Below are 13,770 nucleotides of genomic sequence, written 5' to 3' on the forward strand. Positions count from 1 at the left end.
GTAAGGACAAGCTTTACTTGGGATGGGCCCCACAATCCCGGGAGAGAACAATGGCTACTTTTCATGAACAAAACTCATCCATCCATCCATCCATCCATCCATCCATCCATCCATCCATCCATCCATCCATATCTCTTTTCCTGCCTTTCAAGTCCCCAAAATTTCATTCATTCATTTTGTCAAGCACTTTGCCTTACCAGGGTCACAGGTGAACTGCGGCCTGTCTTTGGGCGAGAGGTTGAGAACAACCTGGATTGGTCAACTTTCAGTTGCTGGGCACATATCAAGACTGACAACCATCCACTCTCACATTCTGAAGCCATGGCTTGGATGAAAGTCAGGAAAATGCACCACGACACTTCAGGACACTACACCATCAGTGACTTTCTCATGCATCTATTTAAACTGCAGTCCATCCGACATGACCTAGATGAAAGGGAGGGTACACCCTGGACTGGTTGCCATATGGAAAAACAAGCCATATAAACAGGCGCGCACATAAGCGGGTGCGCTGGTGTGAATTAGCACTGGAAATTGAATATTCATGGATAGTATTATTTGGCAGTGCATAGTAGCCGATGAGCAACCGCTGTGGGCGGGCGGCTTGAATAGGCTGACTGGCTGCTAACGGCGACATTTGCCATGAGGCGGTGGCCAAATGTGTCACAGGAGGGTTGTCGAGGGGGCACCAAACAGCTTCCGTCGAGAACTGTGTAAGTAAGATAGCTAATCCTAGCACAAGTCAGAGATGGGCAATTCATTTTTGGAATGCGGCATGCAACTCCGTTAATTTGAATAGGAATTTAATCATGATAAAACTTGCCCAGGTGTCCAAATTTTTATGTTCAACAAAGATCTCAATTGCTTTACATTTTACTGTTGTCACGTAATCATCAAGTCAAGAATGGAGTTACGGATATCAGAAAGGTAAAACTTAATTGTGACACCTATCCACTCCAATTGTTAGATCTTAAAAAGACTTGCCCTTGCAGTCTTTGGAGTCCCCACGCAAGCTTACCTGTGAAGCTGACGTTCAGGATGAAGTCCCGGTAGAGTCTGCGGCCATCCAAGGCCTTCATGCTATCGCACAGTGTGCTGGTGTTGAAGCAGAGGCTGCGCTGCATATTGTGAAGGGCGTAGGCCATGGCGTACACCGCATTTACCACAAACATGATCTTGGACTCGGGTTCAAAGTTGCTCTTGTCCATGGATAGGTCCTTGTCGCACAAGGGGAGAGATGTTTCCCCTCCGCCGCTGCCCAGTGAGCACTGGAAGCGCTGCTCCCAGAATTCCCTGAACCACGGGTTGCGAAGGTTTTTCTTGGGGTTCAGACTGAGGAAGTAGCGGTTGAACTCTGGCACGTGATTGGCGGCCAGCTCGAGCGTGATGGCTCCTTCGGCAGTCACTTCGTTGCCCTTGACGATGCTCTCCTGCGCCCCCCAGCCATCGCTGGCCACCCAGATGAAGGAGGCGTTAAGCCTGGCGGCGGCGGCCAAAAGCTCTCGGGCGTCGTCGCTGCGCAGGAACAGGACGGCCACGCGGGCGTTGGGCTTCTGGAGGAGTTGGCGGATTACGGCTTCGTATGACTTTTTGGCGTTGGAACGTCCCACCTGTATTAATCCAAGGTTTTGAACCAAATGTCACATGAGTAAAAGTTCACTTATAGAAAGAAAACATACCAGGTCAAAGTTAATTTGTTTTTTTTTTTCTTGCAGGACACTGAAATATTGATACAAGCCTATCACTTACAGTTTTTGATATCAGGATGGAAAAAAAGATCTGACTCAATATATATTGTTTAAACATCCATACCATGTTTATTTTATGAGGTATCATATCAGTAAATGCCCGTCACTAGCTTCTACGGTTATTACAGAGCTGATAACACTGCTGCAATAGCAACACCAGAGCATAATATTAGTTCCATTTGGAACATCATATGGATATGAACCAGATATTTGAAATATTTTGTAAAATCTTTGATCGGTTGTAATGTTATAATTTGCTGATTGATCCATGATGTCATGGATCGGAGTCGCATAATCCGACATTCAGGGATCTCACCATATACAGCAAACGTGTCAAACTCAAGGCCCGGGGGCCAGATCTGGCCCATCACATCATTTCATGTGGCCCATGAAAGAAAATCAAGGTCAACTTCCAGATACTGGTTAAAATATGTACCAAAATGTCAAATTGTTATCTGTAGTAAAAAAATTATGTCACGATTTTGCAAGCATTTTCTCATGTTCTAACAGAGGCTTTTGAATAAATGGTTGAACAAACTACTATTCCCGAATTTTGATTTTAAAACTAGATATACATTAATGCCTCCTGTATATGTATTATTACAAAGGGATGATTACACATGTGTACTGTTTCACAGTCATCATGGTCCTCCGAGGGAAACTGTCACAACATTGTGGCCCGTGACAAAAATGAGTTTGACACGCCGATATACAGTCTAATTTTTTTTAATTCTATTGTTCTCATCTGTGAATGTTTGTCAGCATTTTTGGGAAGATTTTTTAGGGTTTAATTGTGACTATTGTTGCCCATTGCAGTACAATGGGTGTCCTTTAGACAAACATGTCCGCTTTTCATTGGTCCAGTCCCAATCCCCCGTGAATAACCGGGGTTGACTGTACAGTAAATAAAAAAGTTGTTTCAATTGGTTTGCTGGATTGGTCCATCTTCTGATCAGATTGGTGATCGTTTATTATTTTTTTGAACTGATCGTGGTCAGCTGCAATATTCTGATAAAGCCTTGTATGAAAGGTTAAAACCAGTACCTCTACTTTACTTAATGCATTGCAATCATCTGTGGCATTGCCCATCACTCTTTTTAGTCTTTCACTTCTGAGAACAAAAGGCAAAAGAAAATGGTGCAGTTTCACGCCCGGCGTTAATGCAAATTAAAAACTTGGTCTACGGTTCATCTCCTAATCATACCATAGCTTACTTTTTCTGACGTGGCAATGCAGATGTTCCTCATGCGGGCCTCCTGCTCGAAGGCCTCGATGCCCGTTTCTCCGTAGTCGCCCTCCGACGCCACGGTGGAGACGTAGGTCCAGTTGAAAAAGCGCAGGATCTCAGCCATGGCCTTGGCCTGATAGAAGTCAGGCGGCACGGTGCGGGCGAAGTAGTCGTAGCGGGTCTTGTCACTGAGCTTGGCGCTGGTGGACGCGTAGCTTATTTGGGGGATCTGGAAGAGCCTGAGAAGGTTGGCAACCTGGATGAAGGGCAGATGACAGCGACCACATTGGCAAGATCTTGAAGATTTTGTGTCACAACTTGTTACGCTGAATTGCTGTTGGATGTGTAAAAAATCTCATTCATCCATATTAAACATTTAAAAAACTAGCAAAGGGTTGATTTGGTGAAAAACATACAGTAAGTAGACACTACTTCTTTGAAAAAGTGAGTGAATCACCCTGGCTGGTTGACAAGGTTGATTTCACTTTGTGAATGTGCAAACAGCGGCCCCTGGCAATTCCACACGATAAGGAAGTCGAGCTAAATAAAACTAGTGTACCTTTCACTTCCTTCACAGCTCTCTAATACGGCCCAGTGGGAACTAAAGCAAAACAAAATAAACCCCGCAAAACATGGAAAACAAACCCTTCGCAGCACAACAGTCACCAGAAAAATCCCCCATCGCGTCTTTGTAAGGAATCCTCCTTGTTCGACGGCAAGTAAAGACGCGCATACAGAGGAGCTAATGATGTGTTTGGTTTATGTCAAAATTCATCATGTATGGAATTATTCAGCGCCCTGTATAAGCACACGCTCTGCATGTGTTCCTCTTCTCACTGATTTGTATTGCCCAGCGCATTCCTTGTGTGTGCGCACGCGCGTGCGTGCGTGCGTGCGTGCGTGCGTGCGTGCGTGCGTGTGTGTGTGTGTGTGTGTGTGTGTGTGTGGAGGTTTTTAATTAAGCGTGTTAATGAAAGTTTGATCAAAAATGACTGCTGGCCTGTCATCAAAAAAAAGGCTTGGAGAGTAAAACCCATACAGTAGAAATGATCCTCTAATTAATGCATTTTTCCCCCTTTTCAAAGATAAAAATGTCAATATATTTGGAAGGTTGATGCTGACAGCAATCATGCATAATCGGATTTGGTCAAGATACGATTAAAGTGTGAAGTCACACATGCATGCACACGCACTCAAACACGCTCACATGCATGCACGCACGCATATCTAAAGTATGTAACGGTGATATGTAGTTAGATTTTTATGGATTTTTTCTATAGTACGTTGTCTAGTTAGCATACAAAAAAAATCTGCATTACAACAAAGTCTTTACAAGGTCAACATAGTGGATGGCATGTTTGCCTCACAATTTTGAGATTTTGGGTTTGAATCCCTCCTGTGTGTGGAATTTGCACATTCTTCATGTCTCCCAAGTGTTTTTTTTTTTTTCTGGGTAGTCCGGCTTTCTCCAACAAAACGTGCATGCTAATTTTTTCAACGTTTATTCAATACTAAATCCACTATTTTCAATTTGGTAAACATTCCACCCAGTTTAAATTGAACCAAGACTGACACAAAATCTCACTGGTCTAACCTTACTGCCCCATGCTAGTTACAAATGATGATAGTCTGCCCATCTCTCCCTGTGCTTTCATTGTGGTGAGGTGCAGGGCGGCCCTCAAACTGCTGAGGAAAACCTCATCGTGAGCGGAACCCACTTGTTTTAGAATAAATCGCTGAGCTAATTGAAATTTATCGAGTGGCTAATTTGGATTGTTAATCATAACTCACACTAACAGTTCACACAGGACTGACTCATACATCCGAGGAGCGTTCTGAGACAGTGGAAGTATCATAACCACACGCACAGTCGCACACACACACACACACACACACACACACACACACACACACACACACACACACACACACACACACACACACACACACACACACAGGCACAGATGGAGCAAAGACATTTAAACAGCACGATCAAACATGCATGCACAGACGCAAATAAATACAAGGCCATTCTTTGCTGGATTCTCCCATCTGCTGCGATCTGCCACAGGAAAAAAAAAACCCAACAAGAGCAGACAAAGAAGAAAATAAAAATAAATAGACGGTGAATGGATTTCGGTTAAATATGTAATTGCTAATCTTTTCCAACATGATTATTCAAAATGATCATATACAGTTCTGGAAAAACTTATTCAACAATGTTGTCATTGGACTAATCATTTTACGACCATCTTTCCACATTTGGAAGTATCATGTCCACCTCCAGTCGCCCCCAAAAAACGAAAAAGATTTGTAATGTATTTTTTTTTCAAGAAGAAAAATAGGACTCCACTTTTTTCTCTATTTTATAAAAAGGTACAGTAAAGACAAAATTGAATACAATAAAAAAGAATTCTACAAGTTTAGCCACATTTTTGTGGTTAAACTTCTGGTTTGAAGGCCTTGGTCACCAAGACAGACATATGTACAGTAGTATAGTCAATCCTCCACAAGTCGCAGTTGCAGTTGTAGTTCTTCGCAGACGATAAAGAATAGTAGCAAGGTAAAAGGGAAAAACAAAAGAATAGAAATAAACCGCCAGAGGGAAAAAGAAAAATAAAAACCACTGGCTGAACAACGGGTTTTACACATACTCAGGTCCCTCGTTTCTCAAAGCATCACTATAAATCTATTCATACTTTTTCAAAGATTTTTTTCCCTCATACTTTTGTGCATATTTTTTCTACGTAATTTTCCGAATATTTTTGTCTGTATATTTTACCAACATTATGGGGTTTTATAATAATTACATATATTTCCAAAGTGACTATGGGACTATATATTTTTTTCCAAGTCTACTTTTTTTTCCCCTAATATGTCTGTATTTTCTTTCAAATAATGTTCCATATTTGTAATTACTTTTGCATTTGGGTTGATGTTGATGTTGACACGAACCCACACAGAGACTGTCAGACACATATTGATGGCTGCTTTTGATGGCGTGGGCAGGTTTTATGCTTTCAAGCCGGACGTTGATTTAAATGTCAGCAAAGGGCAGCAGCACATCGCTCCATTATAGCTGCCCCCTCAACAAGCAGCACATGCCCATATTATTATCATATTATATGTTGATTTTTATGAAATATGCTTTGTGTAGCATACCTAATGTTATGGCCATTTGCGGCACACCCCTTGACAAATCCCTGACACGCGGGTACAATAGCCTCAACAACCTGAGCGAGGAGAGCAGCACTTGGCTCAACAAAGGGAGGATTCCCGACATCAGACACAGAGCTATGGTGTTTCTACCGGCTGCCCCGGGACACAGGAGGATGAGAAGATGAAGAGGAAGAGGAAGAGGAGGAGGCTGAGGTCAGCACACAGTCTACAAATATCTGGCAGAGACGCCTCACAGGTCAACAAACAAGTCGAGTATCGGGAGCCAAATGCTTAATCAGCCCTCCGTCTTCTCTCTCTCTCTCTCTCTCTCTCTCTCTCTCTCTCTTTCTCTCTCTCTCTCTCTCTCTCTCTCTCTCTCTCTCTCTCTCTCTCTCTCTCTCTAGCGTCTATTGTAGCAAAAGCTCAGGATTTGCTCCCGCAAAAATAGAGACGCTTGAAGTATGATATTAAAGGCAATAAGTGCACATTTTAAGAGGATGAAACTTTATGAGGGAAGACGTTTTATGAGAAGAATGAAAAAAAAATTGAAGAGAAAGTCTTGTTCGGGGCAAAAAGGTCTTGACGGGATAACACATGTTGTGACCGAGGAGAATAGAAAACAGTAAAATGCGTTTTGAAAGAACCAAGTTGAAGTAAGGCAAGAAATGTGATCATTTTAAGAGAATTAAGTTGAGATAATAATACAAGGGAAATGTTTTGATGGTGTAATGACTTATGAGAAAATAGAATTTTTGCAAGTTAAAGTTATTATTTTTAAAAAATGCTAGTAGAACAAGTTACGTTTGAAAAAACATTCAGCTGAGGAAATTCTTGTGCAAGAATGTTTTGGCTATACGAACGATGACAAAAGTTCTGAAAGTTATGAGGCAAAAACACAGCTTTAAAAAAAATCTGGAGAAAAAAGATCAAGGAAAGCAGAATAACGTCATTACATTACATGAAAAAAGCAGAACAATTTTACTGTTACAAAAAAAAAATATTACAACCTAATATTCCAAGGCAAAAAGATATATTTTGGGAAATAGTTAATTTTCAAGCAAAAAAAAAAAAAACAACGGATTTCCATGAATGGACCATTATATTTTCAAGGACGTCTGCTCCTTTGCCTTTCTGTAACTCTTTCAGTCTCTCTGTAACTCTGTTGTAAGAGAACAACCGAAGCCAGAATCATACCCTACACCTCTGCACCGTGAGACGGACATTGTAACCAGTCGACCACCATGCCACCCCCAACTTGAACATCTGAACTTTATTTTGGGTCATTCAGAAACATTTTAAACGGTGGCTGGTGCGTGCCGACTCCCATTTAACATGAGTTTATATCTGATTTGTAAATAGAATTCTCCATTGTGGGACAAATAAAGGTTTTCTTATCTTATCACATTTCCAGTTTGTAATTAAGTTAGTAACGGTGACTAGGTAACTGTAATTACATAACTCAAGCTAAGTAATGAAGGCTATGGAACTCAGTAACTAACGTAACTGAGTAACTGCACCTCGGTAAAACTGAATAGAACTCAACAGCAAGTATATACAGACTCAAACTGCAACTAGAGTGACTGTAACTAAGTCGCCACATTTGTAACTTACTGTAACTAGCTGATGTGGCATCTTTTTCCCCTCAGTAAAATGTTTCATTTATTTTCAAATACAGGTTATGGGTCATACTAATGTTAAATAAAATGTTTTGAAATAACTTCTCTTGGTCTCATTGTATCTGGTATTTGAACAGAGGGGTGCAGACTTTTTATATCCGTGGACAAAAGTTTGCTTGGCTTGTCTTTCAGTAATTCAGCAAAGCATTATTGCTCACCTTCTACCTATAACGTCACGCTGTCCATTTCAGTCCGTGCCGTTAATCCGAGCAACAGAAAAGGTCAGTTATGACTGACACGTGTTACCTGTATGGAGACGCTGCTGAAGGAACCGCCGATGACGCCAGCGATGGCGAGTGGGCTGTCGTCCTGCAAGGCGTAAGAGCCGTCCGGACAGATGAACTCCGAGTCGTCCACCTTGGTGAGCGACGCGCGCACAAACTCCAACGCCTACAAAAAGGCAAGCGCAGCTCATCAGAAGTGTACCCGGGGGAGCCAGCCCATCGTGAGCATTATTAGCTTTGTCGGGCCAAAATGTTTCATACAACTCTTGCTTTGAATCTCACTCGTGAAATGTTGAATACAACTCACATATATGAAAAAAAAGAGAAAAAAATAGCTTAGTATAATAGTGTACACTTTGTTGTTTGTTTTTTTTTATCGTATTGCTCCTAATATATTATTATTATTACTCCTCCCACATTTTTGATATGCATCTCCTTTCACATAATTCATCCGATCCAATTTCCACATATTCCCAAAATTCACATCATGGGGCTCGTATTTTTCTCATTCGAACAATCCATGGTTTCCCCAAAATGCAGCATTTTTCATCCCAAAAGTCTCCACTCATTCCCAATGCCAAAAACAATAAAACAGATTCCCGTCGTTCCCATTTCAAATTCGTATTCTATTCACCTTGGAAATTATTTTCAACAAGGCAAAATTTTCACACCCGACCAAAAATTATTCATTCATTCTCAAAGACACATTCGAAAACTTATTCATTGCATTATATCATTATGTTGTTTCACATAATTTTACATCTTTCATGATCATTCAATATTTTTCAATATCATTCAATGTTTTTCAATATCATCCCATGTTTCAGTATCTTTCCACTCAGCATTTTAGCCTTCACATTCAAATGTCCAATTTACATTTAAAACTGCTGTTCTAGGTACTTTATATTTATTTATTTAATGTATTTATTATAAATATTTATTACATTCATTTCATCCATCAATTTAATGAATTGATTTTCATCAGTTACAAAAGTGATACTTTAACAATTACCCTTTTTTTGTATTTTCAACGTGTTTATTTATTTCAAGTCATATAAATGCTATTAATGTGTGTGAAAATATTCATATGGCCCTTTCTTTAGTTTCTTACTTTTGAATTTGAACTGTACATTCATTTTTAGTTATTCATGCATTCAGTTCTCAAAAAAGCTTGTACAAACAGGAAACTTTTGTATTTAGTTTTCTCATTTCAACTTGCCTGTATATGTGTATTTTATTCTGCATATTAATCAGGACATACAGTGTGGAACGTTTCATAATATTTATAAACACCTTCTTCTGAGTATCAGAAAGTGTTGCCCACTGCTGACTTGAAGAGGAGACTGTGACGTAAACTTGTGTTTAGGGTTGCAATGCCAGTCATCCCCACAATTCCCCCCCCCCAAAATTCTATATTTACTTCAAAATAATCGAAATGAATCCAAAGAAACCTGTGGGTGAGGCAATCTAACCACTGCACAGACTGGGAACCAAACCTCCATTGGGTTTGTGGAAGACATTTACCTCACAAGTATGACTTCATTTAGGTGAGTGTCATTGTGCGTTCGACCAACCTGCTCCAGTGCGTAGGTATCTCGCGAGCACGTGTCCAAGATGTGCACGCCGAGGGACACGCCAGGCAACAGAACGGGATCCCTGTTGATGGCGTCTATGGCGAACAGCATGGCCTCCAGTCTCTGGATGCCTCGATCTTCATTGACACGGCCGCACTCCTCCATGCCGCTGCCTTTCTCATGTACGGGGAACAAGCCGCCCAGGACCAGGTCGCCTTCCATTCGGATCTCCCGGCGGGACGGCGGCGGGTCTCCGACGGACAGCAGCACGCCTCGACACATCATCACCATCACGAGAGCGCGGGCCACCATGGTTGGGGGTCGGGAGTGGGGCCGGGTGAGGAAGGTTAGGGGTGAGGGGCTAAGGGTGGAACGGCGGGGGTCACTTGGAGGCCCATGAAATGGTCGAGGGGGACAAGCAGAGCAGTGCACGTTGAGGGACACAGCATGAGGACATCAGCCCTGAAGGACAGAAAACAAGTCATCCGGATTTTTCAACCGAAATCAAACCATTTACATACACCGCCGAAGACATTTATCTTGCCAAGCTTGTCCGTGAAATTCAAGGTACGACATAACTATAATGACAAACAGACCCCAATAGATGGCAACATTGAATCTCTTTGGATTTGAGATCAGCACAGCTTTTGAGTTGAATACAAAGATTAGGGGATCAATCTCAGTTTATCACGTCAGTCATGAGGGACAGAAATGCCAACGTGTTAGAAGTCGGAAAAGTTTGGGCACCTCACACTTCAGCAGATCATGTATAATGAAGTATGGTCAAAACGGAATATGTGTTGCTGAAGGTAATAGAAAGTGTGTGTCGCGATGATGAGAAAAAAATGATGCGTGAATGATAAACACCATGTAAAAAAGCCACAAACATCCTACTCAAGCCATATGGTGAGTCGGTATCATTCACAGCAAGTTTCCTAGTTGTATATCTACAGATATGCAAATTTATTGAAAAGACACAAAAAAGACCATGACAGCTCAACTGCAAGACTAAACTGTAATGTCAAAAGGATGCCACTTAGGTTATTTGAATATTTATACCACAACATCAATGCTAATTTCTTTAGCCTGTCTATGGCATGTTTTTATGTGTGGGCTTGAAGATAGTGGACTTTTGTAAGATGACACTGTTAAATGTACAACATGTAGCTGTCTTTATATTGTGTTAGTTTTACAGTAAACCTCCTGGGAGTGGCAATAAACATCTTGAAACGAGCAAACATGGATTTTTTTCTTTTTTTTTTTTTTAACAACTGTTCACTATCTACAAGGCCAGTATATGTCAAGCTGGTGAAATGGTATTTGTGTCATCGGATTAGCCCATTTTCATGAGTACAATTGCAGATGTACTGATACCGTATCGGTGCATCACTAACTAAATGTGTTTTAAGTGTGTCGGAAGAATAAAAATAGTCTCTCTGCATTGCAGATTGTTTTTTTTTTTTACCAACACGAAAGCAGATGGGTCAGAAAGCCACTGAACTGAGTCTGAGAAAATACAGATGTAGTGTATGATCCTGTGCTGTAAATATCAAACATCTGTGGTCCCTCTCAGGGTACAGAGACAATGTCCCCCTGAAGGTTCAAGAATGTTCTTGATATCAAAGAGTAGCTGCCATGACTAACACGGATTTGGAATTGTTTGCTGATCTCCAGCCAGCTATCCTTTAGATCACACGGTCAACCTTCTTCTTCAGGTTGTGTATACGTGTGTCTGTGTGTGTGCGCGCACGGGTGTGTGTTTGTGTGTGTGTGTGTGAGTGCCCCTGGTTGTATCTGGATAAGCCAGCTTAGATGGCTGCTTGATACATGAGACTTCTCATAGCACAAATCAGAAAAGCTGCTCTTATCTGATCTCGATTGCAACACTTCTCCACTCTCCCCTGGCGAGTGTGTGTGCACGTGTGTGCACATGTTTGGGTGTGTGTGTGTGTGTGTGTGTGTGTGTGTGTGTGTGTGTGTGTGTGTGTGTGAGAGAGAGACGACAAGGACATCTGATACTACCAAGTTCACGACTCAATCCAAATTATCGGAAGCTGTGTTTTGGCTGCCGTGTTTGCTAATGTGATCACCGACTTTCACCTCAAACACTAAAACAAGAAAAAAAAGAACAAATCGGTTTAATGTGAGCGGAACACACCAGAAACAACTTCAAAACATTCAAAATTTGTAAAAGGCAGCGAGACAATGTGTATATTAGGTGAAATCAGGGCACCGGGAAAGGCAATACATTTAATTCAAATCGCGTTGCAAGAATAAGAATTACGATTTAAAGTGGCATGCAAATGCCAATATGGCTGTCATTCCTGTGACGATTGGGGGCGGAGCGAAGGCATCGTGACAAAGTGAGTGCTTCTCAGCATTGCCAACTTAGTGACAGTTCCGGCCCCTCGAGCAGCTATTTTTTTCCCCTCCAAAAAGCAAACAAACACCTGTGATGTTACTGGAGCAGGAGATGTTCACCCTCCGTGTCCAGACTGCAAATGAATCACCATTGCTCACCGCGGCAGCTTGACCAACCGGATGTTGACATTGCATCGAACACGAAACCCACCAATACCGAAGAATTGCATGCGATGTGATGTCGGCCTGTTCGGAGTGCTAGAATGTAGCTGATTGTTTGAATATGTGCTGGCAATCAGAAGCTAATGCCGATCTATGCATCCAGAGACACCACAGCTCTATTTAGCTGAAACGACAGTGTTTCTGCATTGTCTGTATGTCACTTGAAAATTACAAATCTTCGCCCAGCATAGCTGCCAAGTCACCAGTGCACAAAACACAAGGTACTGTAGAAGTGGTATGATGCAAATTCGTCACAATCCACAGTTTGCTGAGAGACATGGTTTTGGAGCTGAGCATCTTACAAAAGATTTTACTTTAATTTCACACTTGATCAGTGGGAAATTACACTGGACTATTTGTCTACAAGCAATTAAAAAATAATTTATCCACAATATGCCCCCCCCCCACTAATAATGAAAATGTTATTATCTTGGGCTTGTGTATAATCTGAAAGCGGGTTTTATCATGCTCGGGAAGCCTGACGACAGGTTCTTTAATGTATCGCAAAGCTGAATTGCAGAATCACTGAGTTGAGGTGCATAAAAGGTCAGAATCAATGCAGTAAAGGGGTTGGAATCGCTTGAATTGTATCATCCACTTGCACGCGCTGCGCAGAAAACTGATCATATCGATCTGGCTCAGCTTGGCGGTCTGGCCCGCATGGTAATGACGGCCAAGTTTAAGTGCGACATGAAGGTCGCAATCAGCCGGCGGAATCAAAAGGTCACACTTCCCCACACCCCCTACACTTCCCCTGCTTGCTTAAAACACCAACTTTCAGCTGAATCATACTTTTGATCAGAATCATATAGAATTGGTCACAGCAACAGTAGTTCACCAGTAATTAAGCTTCAATGATTAGCAGTAATGCATAAAGTTTAGTGGGACTGGGCTAGTCGTTGCGCTAATAGTGAATAACCTTGAATAAATTGCGTGACTTGTAATTGCCTATTTATGTCACAAGATACAGTATGTGGCAAGGCAAGGCACTACTTGTGGCACTACTTGTTTCTCAATGAAGCTCTTCAACTCAATTCAGCATGGTTTCTTGTTTTCAAGATACTACAAGAAATTAGCAAAGCACTTCAGTAAAACCCAGCATTATTTCTATGGAATTTGCCGACACAAAATGAAGTGCCTCAACGTACTTCGACATAGTTCCATGTCAACAAGATGCGGCGAGATGGTGGAAAAGCACTACAGCAAATTCCCGTTTGTTCTCAGTTCAGAAGCTGTGAATCCCTCAATAAGTCTGTGGCACAAAGATGCCAAGAGATGGCAGGTGGCAATTCACGACAGTAAACTCTCACAATATTCATGGTTCGGAATTGGCTTATTCAGAGATTTTTTTTGTAACCTGCTTTATGCTGAAACACTCTCCTGTTTGCATTTTTTTTTTTGCTCAGGTCGAAGCCATGTCTCATATAAAAAAAACATTGTTTGCACCACACACACACACACACACACACACACACACACACACACACACATACATACATACATACATACATACATACATACATACATACATACATACATACATACATACATACATACATACATACATATATATATATA

At 41.5% G+C, this 13,770-nt stretch overlaps 1 protein-coding gene across 2 annotated transcripts in view; it reads right to left on the minus strand.

The window, feature by feature from the left end:
• grm3 (glutamate receptor, metabotropic 3) overlaps positions 1-13,770 on the minus strand; it is a 68,789-nt gene that overhangs the window by 18,645 nt on the left and 36,374 nt on the right. For both annotated transcript variants that reach the window (XM_019888412.1, XM_019888411.1), the window contains exons 3-6: positions 9,610-10,071; positions 8,058-8,201; positions 2,963-3,232; positions 1,019-1,610 (exon numbers count right to left, since the gene is read on the minus strand). In XM_019888412.1, the coding sequence (XP_019743971.1) occupies positions 1,019-1,610; positions 2,963-3,232; positions 8,058-8,201; positions 9,610-9,921 (1,318 nt within the window). In that variant the 5' untranslated portion in view covers positions 9,922-10,071. The remainder of the gene's footprint in view (positions 1-1,018; positions 1,611-2,962; positions 3,233-8,057; positions 8,202-9,609; positions 10,072-13,770) is intronic.

The sequence above is a fragment of the Hippocampus comes genome, unplaced genomic scaffold (assembly GCF_001891065.2).
Source record: "Hippocampus comes isolate QL1 unplaced genomic scaffold, H_comes_QL1_v1.1 scaffold112, whole genome shotgun sequence".
Lineage (NCBI taxonomy): Eukaryota > Metazoa > Chordata > Actinopteri > Syngnathiformes > Syngnathidae > Hippocampus > Hippocampus comes.